General features: G+C 63.3%; 1 protein-coding gene across 1 annotated transcript in view; it reads left to right on the plus strand.

Moving 5' to 3' along the window:
* The window catches only part of ACACB (acetyl-CoA carboxylase beta), a 54,147-nt gene extending 41,358 nt beyond the window's left edge, over positions 1-12,789 (plus strand). Inside the window, 18 exon segments of the mRNA XM_048513881.1 lie at positions 243-284; positions 407-622; positions 2,003-2,158; positions 2,248-2,451; positions 3,404-3,559; positions 4,195-4,317; positions 4,983-5,252; positions 5,511-5,608; positions 5,726-5,846; positions 6,329-6,439; positions 6,833-6,976; positions 7,683-7,803; positions 8,791-8,887; positions 9,052-9,148; positions 9,984-10,119; positions 10,204-10,381; positions 11,393-11,505; positions 12,626-12,789. Coding sequence (XP_048369838.1) covers positions 243-284; positions 407-622; positions 2,003-2,158; positions 2,248-2,451; positions 3,404-3,559; positions 4,195-4,317; positions 4,983-5,252; positions 5,511-5,608; positions 5,726-5,846; positions 6,329-6,439; positions 6,833-6,976; positions 7,683-7,803; positions 8,791-8,887; positions 9,052-9,148; positions 9,984-10,119; positions 10,204-10,381; positions 11,393-11,505; positions 12,626-12,789 — 2,547 coding nt within the window.
* The last annotated feature ends 6,727 nt before the right edge of the window (positions 12,790-19,516 follow it).

Consider the following 19,516-nt stretch of genomic DNA (forward strand, 5'->3'; position numbering starts at 1 on the left):
ATCTGCAGCCAGACACCGTAGCAGCATCAAACAGGGAGAGCTTGTAGCACAGTGGTTACAGCACCTGCTTTGCCCAGAGGGTCCCTTCCATTTTCACAGGGAGAGAGTGAGTTTGAAGACATCTGCCCATCACAGGAGGCAGTGCTGAATTGGGTGGGCCAGTGTTCTGACTTAGTGCCAGGGAGATCCAGACATTTGTGTGTGTTTTCTGATTTGTTTATAACTTCTTCTTTTTGCTGCAGAGGGAATTTCCAAAGTTTTTCACCTTCCGAGCACGAGACGAGGTAAGGCTCTCTGGGTGCCCTTTGGCTGCGCAATTATTGCATTGCTCCCCTTAATTTCCTCTCAGTGCAGGATAGCCAACGCGCCAGTCAGTTTCTGCCCTGTTCTCTTGGCATCTTTGCAGTTTGCTGAAGACCGCATCTATCGCCACCTGGAGCCAGCTCTGGCATTCCAGCTGGAGCTGAGCCGCATGCGCAACTTCGATCTCACCGCGGTGCCCTGTGCTAACCACAAGATGCACCTCTACCTCGGTGCTGCCAAGGTGCAGGAAGGCAAAGAAGTGACGGACTACAGATTCTTCATTCGTGCCATAGTCAGGCACTCAGACCTGATTACCAAGGTAATAATTCCCTAGCCTGTTTCTTAAGTACACAAACTTTATCGGAAGGACACTAGTTAGTTGTTCAATGCGACTAACCCAAGTTAGCTGAGATTTGGCTCCTGGGGCCTGGAGTGGTTCGGAGGTGGACGAAGAAGAAGAAGAAGAAGAAGAAGAAGAAGAAGAAGAAGAAGAAGAAGAAGAAGAAGAGGAAGAGGAGGAGGAGGAGGGAGGGAGGGGGAGGAGGAGGAGGGAGAGGAGGGGGGGGAGGAGGAGGGAGGGGAGGAGGGAGGAGGAGGAGGAGGAGGAGGAGGAGGAGGAGGAGGAGGAGGAGGAGGAGGAGGGGGAGGAGGAGGAGGAGGAGGGGGAGGAGGAGGGAGGAGGAGGAGGAGGAGGAGGAGGAGGAGGTGGAGGAGGAGGAGGAAGAGGAGGAGGGAGAGGCAGGAGGGAGTAGTAGTAGTAGTAGTAGTAGTAGTTTGATTTATATCTCCCCATTCTCTCCTGCAGGGAGACTCAAAGGGGCTTCACAATCTCCCTGCCTCCTTCCCCTCACAAATGTAAATCACCCTGTGAGGTAGGTGGGGCTGGGAGAGCTCCGAGGAGCTGTGACTAGCCCAAGGTCACCCAGCTGGCGTGTGTGGGAATGCACAGGCTAATCTGAATTCCCCAGATAAGCCTCCACAGCTCAGGTGGCAGAGCTGGGAATCAAGCCCAGTTCCTCCAGATTAGATACACGAGCTCTTAACCTCCTACGCCACTGCTGCTCCTGGAGCACCTGCTTGGCTTGCAGAAGACGTTGGCTTGAGTCCCGGCATCCCGGTAGTATGTGATGGGAAAGACCTTTTTTGGCCTTGGGTCTGCCTTTTTCAGCTAGGAGAGCCAGCCACGGCCAGTCTGCATAGACAGTGCTGACTATGATGGACCCACAGTCTTATTCAGTATCAGACAACTTCATACAGGGCCTCATGTGGAGGACTGTCCAATCCCAAAATCTTCCCTTCTCAGTCTCAAATCTGGAACTTCTTAATGTGAGGAATCCTCTTAGTCCAACTTCCTGTTTCTCTCAGTGGCCAATGAGAGTCTCCCCACCCAAGCCCACAAACTGGGCAAAATAATTAGGGACGTAGCTTCATAAAATGGCACCCAGAGCTCACGGGGAGTTTGGGGTGGGAGTGCAGCTGCGAGGATGAAATGTGGTTCTGAAATGCGCCCCCAGGAAGTGGGGGCTGGGGCTCTAGCCCCTCCCCACAACCCCAACTACGCTGCTGAAGACAATAGCCATGCCCCACTGCTGCCCTCTAGCCAATGGCATGCAGTGCAGTAGCCTTTGAATATGGAGGTTCCATCCACCTTGCCTAAGTGGCTGCCGCTTTCTCTGGTCTTGTTCCCTGCGTGGCCCAGGAAGCTTCCTTTGAATACCTGCAGAACGAAGGTGAGCGGCTGCTCCTGGAAGCCATGGACGAGCTGGAGGTGGCCTTCAGCAACACCAGTGTCCGCACGGACTGCAACCACATCTTCCTCAACTTTGTTCCAACGGTCGTCATGGACCCCTCCAAGGTCTCTGCTTCCTTTCCTGCATCCAGTGTGAGAGTTCCGTGTCCTAAATGAACGGGCTTCTTGAAATGCTGTTCTTGTGGTGTCCCCAGATCGAGGAGTCTGTGCGCTCCATGGTGATGCGCTACGGGCGGCGCTTGTGGAAACTCCGGGTCCTGCAAGCCGAAGTGAAGATCAACATTCGCTTGATGCCAACTACCCTGGTCATCCCCATCCGCCTCTTCCTCACTGATGAGTCAGGATACTACCTGGATATCAGCCTTTACAAGGAAGTCAACGACCCCAGGACAGGGAACGTAGGTGTCTTGGCATCGCCGTCCCCTTCTCTCTTGCAGCCCTCTCGGGGTTGCTGATCATTGCTGTCTCTAGCAGGGGACAGCAACAGTTTTGAGCCTGTGGGTGGGTTCCTTGGGAACTGTGACAAAGGGTGGTAGTGATAAGTACAAATGGCCAATGCAGGAGCGGAGCTACACTAAACTAAGTGCAGAGGAGAAGAGGCAGAGGTGGGATCCAGCAGGTTCTCACCAGTTCCCGAGAGTGGGTTACTAATTATTTGTGTGTGCCGAGAGGGGGTTACTAATTGGGTCTGCTTTTCCGTTAGAAATTTCATTAGGTCCAAAAATCATAAAGTCCTGTTGTTTCCTATTTGGCTGGTTAGCGAAGGTAGAAAACGGGAGAATTCTCCCAGTTGGGCTGTTTTAAAAACATGTTTTAGAAATATGGTAAAGTTCCTTGTTTAAGGAAAGTATCCTTCTTTTGATTTCTAGAAACAAAATTAAGTATTTGAAAGTATTAAGTATTTGACAGGCAGTCAATTTGAGGAGAAGTAGTTGTTTCTGTTGGCAGTAGACGATATAATGAGTTTGAATTATGGACAGAAAGATGCCAGCTGGAAATTTGGAACTTTTTTTTTACAATAAGAGTTTTTTACAGTAACAGAGAAATTATTAATGCTCCGCCCCTGGAATGTCCAGCCACACCCCCATTGTGCCCCGCCCAGCCCCATTGGCGCTACGCCACTGTTTGAATCTCATCACCATGGGAACCTGTTACTAAAATTTTTGGATCCCACCACTGAGAAGAGGGGATGTTTCTAAAAATACACTGGTGAAGAGGAGGGATAGAATAAAGCCAATAAGGTGGTGGCAGCTGCTGCTGAAGCCCATGGCAAGTTTTGACTTCAGACACGGGCAGACAGGAGAGCAAGGAGTGAAAGGCCCCAACCTTCTCGTTTAAATCTTGGACCAGATTATGTTCCAGTCCTACGGAGACAAGCAAGGCCCTCTTCATGGGATGCTGATCAACACTCCTTATGTCACCAAGGACCTCCTTCAAGCAAAGCGCTTCCAGGCCCAGTCACTCGGCACCACTTACGTCTATGACTTCTCGGAGATGTTCCGGCAGGTGAGCTGGGCAGGTCAGCAGTGAGAAAAAGGTTGCCCCTCTTCCCGGCCTGTCGGAAAAGCACTTTGGCAGTCAATCAAACGCTTGCTGGGCTCTGGCCCACTGGAATAATCCAGAGAACTGAAGGTGGTTTGAATGGGGGAATCTCTGCTCATGATGTCCACATTCACATACTTCTGTCAAAATCCTGCCCTGGGTTAGACAAGTGTTGCAGGCTTTTCCACTGTTTCAAAGAAACCTGCCGATCCTATTTGCCCAGAATCTACTGTGGGACTAAATAAATCTGTGTGCTCCCTGGAAAGCAAAGACACTTTCTGCTCTCTTAAAAGCCTTCCGGCCTGACTTCTTTCAGGTTCTGCAGTGGTTGAAAAGGCAGGTGGGCGGGGTTTTTATTCTAGTCCCTTCCACCCCATCTTGTCCCACCCTGAGAGCCACCAGCATGAGAAAAACTTGTCTGTTGTTGGTGGGATTGGTGTAAAGCCCTCCCTGACTGACCATTGGCGTTTGCTTCACATGCAGCATGTTGGGATGAGGAAACGTGTGTTTTGGCAGACAGGGAGCTGATGCACAGAAGACCTGCTACCTTGCCTTTCCCCTCAAGCAGCTGTAACATTGACAAGTTGTTTCTTTCTCAGGCTCTTTTCAAGATGTGGGGTTCCACAGACGTGTGTCCCAAAGATGTTCTTACTTACACCGAATTAGTGCTGGATTCCCAGGGGCAGCTGGTAGAGATGAACAGACTGCCAGGCGGAAATGAGGTAGGAATCCAGCAGTGAGGGGCGAGGGATCGGGAGCCTGGCTTGCTCCAGAGGCATTGGTGGGTCAGTTGTTGAAACCTTGGGAACAGAAAAGTGTGTGTGTGTGTGTGTGTGTGTGTGTGTGAGAGAGAGAGAGAGAGAGAGAGAGAGAGAAGTTGGCCTCCTCCCCATCTCTGCCCTGGTTCATTGGGGGGGGGGGGTCCTCTGCAACTGCTGCTTATTAAAGCTAAATTATCCACTGCGGTGTGTGTGTGTGTGTCTGATCAGAGGTCTCTGAGTTGCATGTAGTTTGTCCCTAGAGGGACAGAGATAAATACAAAGCAGGCTGAACTTTCTCAAAGTCTACAATAGTTGGTTGACAAAACATTGGTTTTATGATGCTTATGGATAAGCTCACAGCATATAACAATTGATGAGAAAGGAAGTGTTTTTCACAAAACATCTCTCTTCAGATAGGCAGCTGCTTTTGTATATTGGAAAATGGTTAGGGCTGAAGAGATATATAGAGTTATTCTTGTGTGTTTGATCATTGTAGGTTAAGAAAGTCATCTTGGTAGTTTGTAAAGGATAATAATTTGGAATGACAAATTAAAAAGCAGAATGAAGTTTCTGAATCTCTCCCTTTTTTGAGCAAAAGTATCTTTGTTTTGAAACCCCCCTGCCAGATTGGAATGGTTGCCTTCAAGATGAAGCTGAAATGTCCTGAGTACCCTGAAGGCCGAGAGATTGTCGTCATCTGCAATGACATCACGTACCAGATTGGATCGTTTGGCCCCGAGGAAGACCTCCTCTTCTTGCGTGCCTCAGAACTGGCCCGGGCCAAAGGCATCCCAAGGATATACATTGCGGCTAACAGCGGGGCTCGCATCGGGTTTGCCGACGAGATCAAGCAGATGTTCCAAGTGGGCTGGGTGGACCCTGCAGATCCATACAAGGTGCCTGAGCTATATCATGAGGGTTCGGTGTGGCAGGTGCTGCACCAGTTGTGGGAGTCAGGAATGACTGGGAAATTGCACAACTGTTCCCATGGACACATGGGAACGGTTGCAGATGCCTTCTCTTTTTCTTCACTGCAGCCTGTCAAATCCCTCCTGTAAGTCTACATTCTTGATTAGGAGTTTTCAAAACATTACAAGGATTCCACCATCCCCCCCCCCCCAAAAGCTTATGCTACCTACTGTTTGTTCTTGTAGGGGTTCAAATACCTGTACCTGACCCCACAGGACTACACGCGAATCAGCTCCATGAATTCTGTGCATTGCGAACACGTGGAGGAAGCAGGCGAGTCGAGGTTAGCAGGGGGCATCTGTGACTTTGGTCCCTGGAGCATTAAGAGGAGCAGTGGTGGGACTCTTATTTGGGGTTGCATTGTCTAGTTCCGTCTTTTGGCCCTCTTGGCCTCCCGTAGGTACGTCATAACTGATATCATTGGTAAGGATGAAGGCTTTGGCGTGGAGAACCTCAGAGCATCGGGCACCATTGCTGGGGAGTCTTCTCTCGCCTATGACGAAATTGTCACCATTAGCATGGTATGGGTTTTGTCTCTTTCTGTTGTGAAGCTGGAAGAGGAAAAGAACTACTTGCAAATTCTCTGATAGTGGCTGCGCCACTTTCTGGGCAAGATTATAAAGACAATGTTAATGTTTAATTAAGTAATGAATTACCCTCCACCAATTAAAGCATCAACTTGAGAAGCTGATCTCAAGAATTGAAACGACTGACCAGTTCATAATGCTAACTGGAGGCTACCTGAAATAAAGCCACCCGGCACGCCTTGGGGAAGGCTGGGAGTTGGGCTGGTTCCAGACAGAGGTGGCAGCCGCTGGAAGCGCCCTTGTCTGGGTGGTTGATAGGCGGGCAATTTATGGGCCAGATACCTGCAGAAGGCCCTGTGGGGATGGTCTAACGAGGCCAGGGAGGTCGTACTGGGAGAGGTGCTCACACAGGTAAGACGGTCCCATATCGTAGCTCTCCATTTGTTGAAAATAATCGCTTCCCTTGCATCTCATAGGTGACCTGCCGCGCTATTGGCATTGGAGCTTACTTAGTGAGGCTGGGTCAGCGAGTCATCCAGGTGGAAAATTCTCACATCATTCTGACGGGAGCTGGCGCTTTAAATAAGGTAGAAGAAGAAGAAGAGGAGGAGGAGTTTGGATTTATATCCCCCCTTTCTCTCTTGTAGGAGTCTTAAAGGGGCTTACAAACTCCTTGCCCTTCCCCCCTCACAACAAACACCTGTTCTCATCTTCTGCTAGAGATGATGGAAATTGAAGGTGGTGTCAAAGTTTTGCAGTGACTTCCTTAGCTGTACCCAGAAGTGTGGAAATAAATTGGCCCAAATCATTGGCATCGTACAGTCTGATGGCGTCACAGTTTCCTGCTGGCTTCAAGCTGTGCAGTGCGTTTTGCCTGCTTACTTCCATAATTAAAGCCCGCTTGATGGATCTTGTGTCAGACTCAGCACCTCTGAAAAGGAAATGACGGTATTGTTGGGTTGGGTTTTCTTTTGGACCAGGTCTTGGGCCGTGAAGTGTACACGTCGAACAATCAGCTCGGAGGAGTGCAGATCATGCACAACAACGGTGTTTCCCACGTGACCGTCCCGGATGACTTCGAGGGGGTCTACACCATCTTGCAGTGGTTGTCGTACATGCCGAAGGTACAGTAAACGTGAAGGAACTGTAGCCTGCTATGAATGCCAAAGACGACTTGATTCCACTTCCATAATTCCTCCCCTTAATTTTAATTCTTCTTAATTGGGGTCTTTATATATCACATTTCTTCTCTTTCTCCCAGGAATTCAAACTAGCTCTCTGCTCAGTATCTTTTGAATGGTCTGAGGGGGCATCAGTTGCTGGTACCCAGAAGGTGCCTGCAGGGGCTCCATCTTTGGTCCTGGGTATCACATGTGGCAGGTGTTGAGGGACACCTTTCTCTCAGCCAATCAGAATAGACAGTGTTGAGCCACAGAGACCAAGAATGTGGCCATTGTGTGTGGTTGAGCCATTACTTTCATTGTAGCAGCTCTGATCTCTTGCCCATCTGGGTAAATATATAATACTTATATTATATTATATATATTATATTATATTATATATATATATAATACTTATATTATATTATATATATTTTATTCTACTGTGACTTGTTGTTGTATAACTGTTAGAATTTATTCTATGGTTTTACCGCTGCTTTAACGTTTTTAAGGTTTTAACTGTCTTACAGTGTTTTTATATGTTGTACATCGCCCAGAGCCCTTCGGGGATGGGGCGATACAAAAATCCAATCAATCAATCAATCAATCAATCAATCAATCAATCAATATTTTTGTTTGAAACCCTGTTAAGAGATGTTTCTGCTCGCAGGACAATCATAGCCCGGTGCCTATTACTGTCACAAGTGATCCCATTGAAAGGGAAATTGATTTTGTCCCTTCCAAAGGACCCTACGATCCTCGCTGGATGCTGGCAGGGAGACCTCATCCCAGTAAGTATCAGCCCCTGTGCTGTGAGACTTGTGTGTTTGAGAGAACTGTGGAAGCCTGGAGCATTGCTTGTGGGGACTGGGCTCCAGCTCAGAATTTCCATGTTTGTACACCCTCCAGTTCAAGATAACCAAGATGGAAATAAGCAGCAGCAGGCCCGCAGCAAAACATGTAGGAGTCATTTGTGGGGCGGTAGTAGGGTAAAGGTCCTGTAGGAAAGCAAGTGCAGCATTCAGACAGCAGCATAAGAACATAAGAACTAGCCTGCTGAATCAGACCAGAGTCCATCTAGTCCAGCACTCTGCTACTCGCAGTGGCCCACCAGGTGCCTTTGGGAGCTCACATGCAGGATGTGAAAGCAATGGCTCCTCTCTGCTGCTGCTCCTGAGCACCTGGTCTGCTAAGGCATTTGCAATCTCAGATCAAGGAGGATCAAGATTGGTAGCCATAAATCGGCTTCTCCTCCATAAATCTGTCCAAGCCCCTTTTGAAAGCCATCCAGGTTAGTGGCCATCACCACCTCCTGTGGCAGCATATTCCAAACACCAATCACACGTTGCGTGAAGAAGTGTTTCCTTTGATTAGTCCTAATTCTTCCCCCCAGCATTTTCAACGGATGCCCCCTGGTTCTAGTATTGTGAGAAAGAGAGAAACATTTCTCTCTGTCAACATTTTCTACCCCATGCATAATTTTATAGACTTCAATCATATCCCCCCTCAGACGTCTCCTCTCCAAACGAAAGAGTCCCAAACGCTGCAGCCTCTCCTCATAAGGAAGGTGCTCCAGTCCCTCAATCATCCTCGTTGCCCTTCTCTGCACTTTTTCCATCTCTTCGATATCCTTGTTGAGATGTGGCAATCTGCCCCACTTGAAGGGGGTGGTGGTGTTTGTCTCTCAACTGCAGATGTTTTCTCCTCTTCTTTCTCAGGTTTACATATCATGAAAGTCAAAGTGCATCATTCTGTTTTCCTTTTATTTTCTCCTGCAGCCATAAAAGGATCCTGGCAAAGCGGTTTCTTTGACCATGGCTCTTTTGCTGAGATCATGCAGCCCTGGGCCCAGACCGTGGTGGTTGGCAGAGCCAGGTACTGGCAGAGAAAAGAGGAGGGGCTGGTGGGAGACCCTCCTCGGCCCTCTTGAGGCTCAAGCCTTGTGCTCTTTTCGCACAGAGGGCAGTGGCAGTGTGACCTTGCTTTAGAAACCGACCATCTCTCTTCCCCCTCCCCCCCTTTCCACAAACTCCTTACAGGCTGGGCGGGATCCCTGTGGGCGTGATCGCTGTAGAGACCCGCACGGTAGAGCTGACGGTGCCAGCGGATCCAGCCAACCCAGAATCGGAAGCAAAGGTGAAGAGCATGCCTTTGTTCATAAAGCCAGGAATAATTTGTGTTGCAGTGTTGCACTGTTTCGTCACAGTGTGTCTTGTTCTTGGTCCGACCTGGATGGCCCAGGCTAGCCCTACTTCATCCCATCACAGAAACTCAGCAGAGTGAGCCCTGGTTAGTGCTTGGATGGGAGACCACCACAAAGGTCCAGGGTCCCTACACAGAAACCAGTGAACGGCAAAGACACCTTGTTTTGTTTCTGGCCTTGAAAACTCCACGAGTGGTCGCTATTAGTCAGCCACGACTTGACAGTATTTTGCATCACCATCTTGTTCTGCTCAGACTCTGGCACGATGGGCACCGACAATCCCTCGTGTGGCTCAACAGGTCAGCTGGCTCTTTTTTCAAAAGTGATGTACCTGCTGCCATTTTCTCTGTTTGGTATATCTAGGAAGGATTTATCTGCAGGTGAAGTACGTGCCTGTATATCTTTCCAAAGTGGTAAATTCCTAATAGCACGAGCAGAGAAAGCCGCTGTACCAAAAGGAAAGAACTGGTGCCAGCTTGCTTTTTTCTGCCGACAGGCATGAAGAGTCTGTGAATTCCAGAGAACCAGCATAAAAGATGGAACTGTTCAGGAAAGAAGCTTCAGAAGAGAAGACACCCCCCCCCACCCCCACCCCAAAAAAAGCTTCCTTACATGCTGAAAATATGTCTCATCAAATAGCCATTTATGTCCTAATTCGATTGGCCATGCTGGCAGGGGCTGATGGGAATTGTAGTCCATGAACATCTGGAGAGCTGCGGGTTGCAGACCCGTGATCTAATCTAATGCATCTCCATCTTCCTGTTGCAGATAATTCCACAGGCTGGGCAGGTCTGGTTTCCAGATTCAGCCTTCAAAACTGCTCAGGCTATAAAAGACTTTGACCGGGAACGCCTCCCTCTGTTGATCTTTGCCAACTGGAGGGGATTCTCTGGTGGGATGAAAGGTAACCCCCATTCCACACCAGGCTGACGCTTCAGTCGCTCCAGCAGACACGGAGATGGCATTAACTTGTCGCCTGTGTTTGCAGATATGTATGACCAGGTGCTGAAGTTTGGAGCATACATCGTCGATAGTCTCCGCCAGTTCAAGCAACCAGCTCTTGTTTATATCCCACCATATGCTGAGCTGAGGGGGGGCTCGTGGGTAGTGATCGACCCGACAATCAATCCTCTGTATGTGGAACTCTATGCTGACAAAGAGAGCAGGTACGTACCTCTGCCCCCCACCCTTGGCCTGAACGGGCCTCTGTTGCTCTGGGTTTATGTCGCTTATTCGCTGGTATATGACTGGCAAACTCAAGATGGGGTGCTGTTAGGTAAAGAACTTGTTAGCTGTCATATAGATCTCCTGGCCTGCGAGTTGATCCCCACCCCCCAAATCCAGCATTTTTTTATCCTGATGAGGATTCGGAAACAGGAGTCCCTTGTACTGTCGTGGAACAGGTTGTGCTGTGTTTTTCTTTTGGAGAAATTTTCTTGGACCTGCTTAATGCCCACCTCTGAGACATACTGAGAAAGCTCTGAGCCCCACAGGGTGTCTTTCTAAGTGAGATACCGGCTCCTGGCCACCTGGAGGGTTGTGTGATTGACATTCTCAAGACAGATGTCACAGCTTCCAGTTCTTCATCATCAGTGGTGTAGGAGGTTAAGAGCTCGTGTATCTAATCTGGAGGAACCGGGTTTGATTCCCAGCTCTGCTGCCTGAGCTGTGGAGGCTTATCTGGGGAATTCAGATTAGCCTGTACACTCCCACACACGCCAGCTGGGTGACCTTGGGCTAGTCACAGCTTCTTGGAGCTCTCTCAGCCCCACCTACCTCACAGGGTGTTTGTTGTGAGGGGAGAAGGGCAAGGAGATTGCAAGCCCCTTTGAGTCTCCTGCTGGAGAGAAAGGGGGGATATAAATCCAAACTCCTCCTCCTCTTCCTCTTCTTCTCCTTCTCCTTCTCCTTCATCATCATCATCATCATCCTGAGTGATTTATGGATGAGCATGTCTTCTAGTCCCCGGGGTGTGGCTCAGGGGAAGTCAAGGACGCAGTGCCCCAGACTGTTCTCTCTCATCCATGGAATCCATCCCAAAATTCTTTTCTGCTTCGCACTGTCCTTGTCCTCCACTCAAATGCCCAGCAGTTAATGGAGCGAGAACCACGGACAAGCATTTGCGAAGTTGTGGTTTGCGGTGACTCCATTTCTTGCAAAACCGGTTTACTTTCCAGAGGAGGCATCTTGGAAGCCGAGGGAACCGTGGAGATCAAATTCAGGAGGAAGGATCTGCTGAAGACAATGGCGAGAATTGACAGCACTTATGCTAGAATTGCTCAACAGCTGGGTAAGAAAAAGTTGGTGTTTGTAGTATGTTTCATACAGACACACACACACACAAACACACACACACACACACACTTGACTGCTTTGACATAAGGACCTTGAAGTCCAGCTCAACTTGAAAGGGGTGGGAGTTTGGAATTGTTTACTACAACCATTAGGGAAGAGTAATATCATGCATTCTACAAGAACCTGCCTTGAAACCATTTTTGGAATCTTCTTTTTTAAAATATATATTTATTAATTTAATTATTATTATTTATTTAATAATTATATTTAATATATATTTATTAATTTAATTATTATTATTTAATATTAATATATATTTATTAATATATATTTATTAAATTTGCATATTAACATTGTTACAGATTCCACATTTTATAATTCCAACTTAACTATACATTTTCTTTCTAACATAGTTGTGGAGAAATCTTAGATAGATCGATACTGGAATTTAAGAGGCTATAACAGAGACAAAGTGAGAATGCATACAACCTCAACATTCTGCCCCCATAAGTTTTTTTTTTTAATAATTGGGAGAAAAAGGAAAAAAAGATTAAAAAAAGGAAGAAAAAAAATATTTTCATATATAATAATAATAAGAAAAAAAAATTTAAGTAAAGGAAGAGAGAGGGACCTCCCTTTAGCCTTGTTTCTATTAAATAAGTAAATAATCCATATTCCTTGGAATCGTGTTTACATTAAACCAGTTAGCATATTTTCTTATATACTTATTTCCTTATAATCTTATTTTCTTTTAAATCAACACTGTAGATAGATATTTACGTTCTTATATTCATCTCTTGATTGAAGAAATCGCATCAAAGGTTGCCATATCTCTATAAATCTTTCTATTGTATTATTTTTAATTTTTTGGAATCTTCCGCTGATCCAAAACGTAACAGCCAGATTGTTACTTGGGCTGCCTTGTGAAGCACATTTCTCCAGGGCTCAAAGGTCTCCAGTGTGTTTCTGGGCGCAATTCAAAGTGTGGAGAGCCAGCGTGGTGTGGTGGTTAAGAGCCCTGGGCTCTGATCTGGAGAACTGGTTTGATTCCCCGCTCCTCCACACATCTGGTGAACTGATTCCATCTGACTTTTTTTGTGTTCTGGAATTAACAGATTCGCAGGACCTCTCTAGAGAGGAGCGTCAGGGACTGGAAAAGCAGCTGAAAGCCCGCGAGGAGCATCTCTTCCCAATCTTCCACCAGGTGGCAGTGCAGTTTGCGGACCTCCACGACACACCTGGGCGCATGCAGGAGAAGGGCGTCATTACAGTTAGGTGACGGGGCTTTCTTGCAGACGGCTTCCTCCCTCCCCCTCCACTTTCCAGCCTTTGCACTGTGAATCCCACTCTATTTAGTGCAGGGGTCTGCAACCTGCGGCTCTCCAGATGTTCATGGACTACAATTCCACCCCCCCCCCCCCCCACCCCCCCCCCCCCCCACCCCCCCCCCCCCCCACCCCCCCCCCCCCCCACCCCCCCCCCCCCCCACCCCCCCCCCCCCCCACCCCCCCCCCCCCCCACCCCCCCCCCCCCCCACCCCCCCCCCCCCCCACCCCCCCCCCCCCCCACCCCCCCCCCCCCCCACCCCCCCCCCCCCCCACCCCCCCCCCCCCCCACCCCCCCCCCCCCCCACCCCCCCCCCCCCCCACCCCCCCCCCCCCCCACCCCCCCCCCCCCCCACCCCCCCCCCCCCCCACCCCCCCCCCCCCCCACCCCCCCCCCCCCCCACCCCCCCCCCCCCCCACCCCCCCCCCCCCCCACCCCCCCCCCCCCCCACCCCCCCCCCCCCCCACCCCCCCCCCCCCCCACCCCCCCCCCCCCCCACCCCCCCCCCCCCCCACCCCCCCCCCCCCCCACCCCCCCCCCCCCCCACCCCCCCCCCCCCCCACCCCCCCCCCCCCCCACCCCCCCCCCCCCCCACCCCCCCCCCCCCCCACCCCCCCCCCCCCCCACCCCCCCCCCCCCCCACCCCCCCCCCCCCCCACCCCCCCCCCCCCCCACCCCCCCCCCCCCCCACCCCCCCCCCCCCCCACCCCCCCCCCCCCCCACCCCCCCCCCCCCCCACCCCCCCCCCCCCCCACCCCCCCCCCCCCCCACCCCCCCCCCCCCCCACCCCCCCCCCCCCCCACCCCCCCCCCCCCCCACCCCCCCCCCCCCCCACCCCCCCCCCCCCCCACCCCCCCCCCCCCCCACCCCCCCCCCCCCCCACCCCCCCCCCCCCCCACCCCCCCCCCCCCCCACCCCCCCCCCCCCCCACCCCCCCCCCCCCCCACCCCCCCCCCCCCCCACCCCCCCCCCCCCCCACCCCCCCCCCCCCCCACCCCCCCCCCCCCCCACCCCCCCCCCCCCCCACCCCCCCCCCCCCCCACCCCCCCCCCCCCCCACCCCCCCCCCCCCCCACCCCCCCCCCCCCCCACCCCCCCCCCCCCCCACCCCCCCCCCCCCCCACCCCCCCCCCCCCCCACCCCCCCCCCCCCCCACCCCCCCCCCCCCCCACCCCCCCCCCCCCCCACCCCCCCCCCCCCCCACCCCCCCCCCCCCCCACCCCCCCCCCCCCCCACCCCCCCCCCCCCCCACCCCCCCCCCCCCCCACCCCCCCCCCCCCCCACCCCCCCCCCCCCCCACCCCCCCCCCCCCCCACCCCCCCCCCCCCCCACCCCCCCCCCCCCCCACCCCCCCCCCCCCCCACCCCCCCCCCCCCCCACCCCCCCCCCCCCCCACCCCCCCCCCCCCCCACCCCCCCCCCCCCCCACCCCCCCCCCCCCCCACCCCCCCCCCCCCCCACCCCCCCCCCCCCCCACCCCCCCCCCCCCCCACCCCCCCCCCCCCCCACCCCCCCCCCCCCCCACCCCCCCCCCCCCCCACCCCCCCCCCCCCCCACCCCCCCCCCCCCCCACCCCCCCCCCCCCCCACCCCCCCCCCCCCCCACCCCCCCCCCCCCCCACCCCCCCCCCCCCCCACCCCCCCCCCCCCCCACCCCCCCCCCCCCCCACCCCCCCCCCCCCCCACCCCCCCCCCCCCCCACCCCCCCCCCCCCCCACCCCCCCCCCCCCCCACCCCCCCCCCCCCCCACCCCCCCCCCCCCCCACCCCCCCCCCCCCCCACCCCCCCCCCCCCCCACCCCCCCCCCCCCCCACCCCCCCCCCCCCCCACCCCCCCCCCCCCCCACCCCCCCCCCCCCCCACCCCCCCCCCCCCCCACCCCCCCCCCCCCCCACCCCCCCCCCCCCCCACCCCCCCCCCCCCCCACCCCCCCCCCCCCCCACCCCCCCCCCCCCCCACCCCCCCCCCCCCCCACCCCCCCCCCCCCCCACCCCCCCCCCCCCCCACCCCCCCCCCCCCCCACCCCCCCCCCCCCCCACCCCCCCCCCCCCCCACCCCCCCCCCCCCCCACCCCCCCCCCCCCCCACCCCCCCCCCCCCCCACCCCCCCCCCCCCCCACCCCCCCCCCCCCCCACCCCCCCCCCCCCCCACCCCCCCCCCCCCCCACCCCCCCCCCCCCCCACCCCCCCCCCCCCCCACCCCCCCCCCCCCCCACCCCCCCCCCCCCCCACCCCCCCCCCCCCCCACCCCCCCCCCCCCCCACCCCCCCCCCCCCCCACCCCCCCCCCCCCCCACCCCCCCCCCCCCCCACCCCCCCCCCCCCCCACCCCCCCCCCCCCCCACCCCCCCCCCCCCCCACCCCCCCCCCCCCCCACCCCCCCCCCCCCCCACCCCCCCCCCCCCCCACCCCCCCCCCCCCCCACCCCCCCCCCCCCCCACCCCCCCCCCCCCCCACCCCCCCCCCCCCCCACCCCCCCCCCCCCCCACCCCCCCCCCCCCCCACCCCCCCCCCCCCCCACCCCCCCCCCCCCCCACCCCCCCCCCCCCCCACCCCCCCCCCCCCCCACCCCCCCCCCCCCCCACCCCCCCCCCCCCCCACCCCCCCCCCCCCCCACCCCCCCCCCCCCCCACCCCCCCCCCCCCCCACCCCCCCCCCCCCCCACCCCCCCCCCCCCCCACCCCCCCCCCCCCCCACCCCCCCCCCCCCCCACCCCCCCCCCCCCCCACCCCCCCCCCCCCCCACCCCCCCCCCCCCCCACCCCCCCCCCCCCCCACCCCCCCCCCCCCCCACCCCCCCCCCCCCCCACCCCCCCCCCCCCCCACCCCCCCCCCCCCCCACCCCCCCCCCCCCCCACCCCCCCCCCCCCCCACCCCCCCCCCCCCCCACCCCCCCCCCCCCCCACCCCCCCCCCCCCCCACCCCCCCCCCCCCCCACCCCCCCCCCCCCCCACCCCCCCCCCCCCCCACCCCCCCCCCCCCCCACCCCCCCCCCCCCCCACCCCCCCCCCCCCCCACCCCCCCCCCCCCCCACCCCCCCCCCCCCCCACCCCCCCCCCCCCCCACCCCCCCCCCCCCCCACCCCCCCCCCCCCCCACCCCCCCCCCCCCCCACCCCCCCCCCCCCCCACCCCCCCCCCCCCCCACCCCCCCCCCCCCCCACCCCCCCCCCCCCCCACCCCCCCCCCCCCCCACCCCCCCCCCCCCCCACCCCCCCCCCCCCCCACCCCCCCCCCCCCCCACCCCCCCCCCCCCCCACCCCCCCCCCCCCCCACCCCCCCCCCCCCCCACCCCCCCCCCCCCCCACCCCCCCCCCCCCCCACCCCCCCCCCCCCCCACCCCCCCCCCCCCCCACCCCCCCCCCCCCCCACCCCCCCCCCCCCCCACCCCCCCCCCCCCCCACCCCCCCCCCCCCCCACCCCCCCCCCCCCCCACCCCCCCCCCCCCCCACCCCCCCCCCCCCCCACCCCCCCCCCCCCCCACCCCCCCCCCCCCCCACCCCCCCCCCCCCCCACCCCCCCCCCCCCCCACCCCCCCCCCCCCCCACCCCCCCCCCCCCCCACCCCCCCCCCCCCCCACCCCCCCCCCCCCCCACCCCCCCCCCCCCCCACCCCCCCCCCCCCCCACCCCCCCCCCCCCCCACCCCCCCCCCCCCCCACCCCCCCCCCCCCCCACCCCCCCCCCCCCCCACCCCCCCCCCCCCCCACCCCCCCCCCCCCCCACCCCCCCCCCCCCCCACCCCCCCCCCCCCCCACCCCCCCCCCCCCCCACCCCCCCCCCCCCCCACCCCCCCCCCCCCCCACCCCCCCCCCCCCCCACCCCCCCCCCCCCCCACCCCCCCCCCCCCCCACCCCCCCCCCCCCCCACCCCCCCCCCCCCCCACCCCCCCCCCCCCCCACCCCCCCCCCCCCCCACCCCCCCCCCCCCCCACCCCCCCCCCCCCCCACCCCCCCCCCCCCCCACCCCCCCCCCCCCCCACCCCCCCCCCCCCCCACCCCCCCCCCCCCCCACCCCCCCCCCCCCCCACCCCCCCCCCCCCCCACCCCCCCCCCCCCCCACCCCCCCCCCCCCCCACCCCCCCCCCCCCCCACCCCCCCCCCCCCCCACCCCCCCCCCCCCCCACCCCCCCCCCCCCCCACCCCCCCCCCCCCCCACCCCCCCCCCCCCCCACCCCCCCCCCCCCCCACCCCCCCCCCCCCCCACCCCCCCCCCCCCCCACCCCCCCCCCCCCCCACCCCCCCCCCCCCCCACCCCCCCCCCCCCCCACCCCCCCCCCCCCCCACCCCCCCCCCCCCCCACCCCCCCCCCCCCCCACCCCCCCCCCCCCCCACCCCCCCCCCCCCCCACCCCCCCCCCCCCCCACCCCCCCCCCCCCCCACCCCCCCCCCCCCCCACCCCCCCCCCCCCCCACCCCCCCCCCCCCCCACCCCCCCCCCCCCCCACCCCCCCCCCCCCCCACCCCCCCCCCCCCCCACCCCCCCCCCCCCCCACCCCCCCCCCCCCCCACCCCCCCCCCCCCCCACCCCCCCCCCCCCCCACCCCCCCCCCCCCCCACCCCCCCCCCCCCCCACCCCCCCCCCCCCCCACCCCCCCCCCCCCCCACCCCCCCCCCCCCCCACCCCCCCCCCCCCCCACCCCCCCCCCCCCCCACCCCCCCCCCCCCCCACCCCCCCCCCCCCCCACCCCCCCCCCCCCCCACCCCCCCCCCCCCCCACCCCCCCCCCCCCCCACCCCCCCCCCCCCCCACCCCCCCCCCCCCCCACCCCCCCCCCCCCCCACCCCCCCCCCCCCCCACCCCCCCCCCCCCCCACCCCCCCCCCCCCCCACCCCCCCCCCCCCCCACCCCCCCCCCCCCCCACCCCCCCCCCCCCCCACCCCCCCCCCCCCCCACCCCCCCCCCCCCCCACCCCCCCCCCCCCCCACCCCCCCCCCCCCCCACCCCCCCCCCCCCCCACCCCCCCCCCCCCCCACCCCCCCCCCCCCCCACCCCCCCCCCCCCCCACCCCCCCCCCCCCCCACCCCCCCCCCCCCCCACCCCCCCCCCCCCCCACCCCCCCCCCCCCCCACCCCCCCCCCCCCCCACCCCCCCCCCCCCCCACCCCCCCCCCCCCCCACCCCCCCCCCCCCCCACCCCCCCCCCCCCCCACCCCCCCCCCCCCCCACCCCCCCCCCCCCCCACCCCCCCCCCCCCCCACCCCCCCCCCCCCCCACCCCCCCCCCCCCCCACCCCCCCCCCCCCCCACCCCCCCCCCCCCCCACCCCCCCCCCCCCCCACCCCCCCCCCCCCCCACCCCCCCCCCCCCCCACCCCCCCCCCCCCCCACCCCCCCCCCCCCCCACCCCCCCCCCCCCCCACCCCCCCCCCCCCCCACCCCCCCCCCCCCCCACCCCCCCCCCCCCCCACCCCCCCCCCCCCCCACCCCCCCCCCCCCCCACCCCCCCCCCCCCCCACCCCCCCCCCCCCCCACCCCCCCCCCCCCCCACCCCCCCCCCCCCCCACCCCCCCCCCCCCCCACCCCCCCCCCCCCCCACCCCCCCCCCCCCCCACCCCCCCCCCCCCCCACCCCCCCCCCCCCCCACCCCCCCCCCCCCCCACCCCCCCCCCCCCCCACCCCCCCCCCCCCCCACCCCCCCCCCCCCCCACCCCCCCCCCCCCCCACCCCCCCCCCCCCCCACCCCCCCCCCCCCCCACCCCCCCCCCCCCCCACCCCCCCCCCCCCCCACCCCCCCCCCCCCCCACCCCCCCCCCCCCCCACCCCCCCCCCCCCCCACCCCCCCCCCCCCCCACCCCCCCCCCCCCCCACCCCCCCCCCCCCCCACCCCCCCCCCCCCCCACCCCCCCCCCCCCCCACCCCCCCCCCCCCCCACCCCCCCCCCCCCCCACCCCCCCCCCCCCCCACCCCCCCCCCCCCCCACCCCCCCCCCCCCCCACCCCCCCCCCCCCCCACCCCCCCCCCCCCCCACCCCCCCCCCCCCCCACCCCCCCCCCCCCCCACCCCCCCCCCCCCCCACCCCCCCCCCCCCCCACCCCCCCCCCCCCCCACCCCCCCCCCCCCCCACCCCCCCCCCCCCCCACCCCCCCCCCCCCCCACCCCCCCCCCCCCCCACCCCCCCCCCCCCCCACCCCCCCCCCCCCCCACCCCCCCCCCCCCCCACCCCCCCCCCCCCCCACCCCCCCCCCCCCCCACCCCCCCCCCCCCCCACCCCCCCCCCCCCCCACCCCCCCCCCCCCCCACCCCCCCCCCCCCCCACCCCCCCCCCCCCCCACCCCCCCCCCCCCCCACCCCCCCCCCCCCCCACCCCCCCCCCCCCCCACCCCCCCCCCCCCCCACCCCCCCCCCCCCCCACCCCCCCCCCCCCCCACCCCCCCCCCCCCCCACCCCCCCCCCCCCCCACCCCCCCCCCCCCCCACCCCCCCCCCCCCCCACCCCCCCCCCCCCCCACCCCCCCCCCCCCCCACCCCCCCCCCCCCCCACCCCCCCCCCCCCCCACCCCCCCCCCCCCCCACCCCCCCCCCCCCCCACCCCCCCCCCCCCCCACCCCCCCCCCCCCCCACCCCCCCCCCCCCCCACCCCCCCCCCCCCCCACCCCCCCCCCCCCCCACCCCCCCCCCCCCCCACCCCCCCCCCCCCCCACCCCCCCCCCCCCCCACCCCCCCCCCCCCCCACCCCCCCCCCCCCCCACCCCCC

This window comes from Sphaerodactylus townsendi, linkage group LG13, assembly GCF_021028975.2.
Source record: "Sphaerodactylus townsendi isolate TG3544 linkage group LG13, MPM_Stown_v2.3, whole genome shotgun sequence".
In the NCBI taxonomy this organism is placed as follows: domain Eukaryota; kingdom Metazoa; phylum Chordata; class Lepidosauria; order Squamata; family Sphaerodactylidae; genus Sphaerodactylus; species Sphaerodactylus townsendi.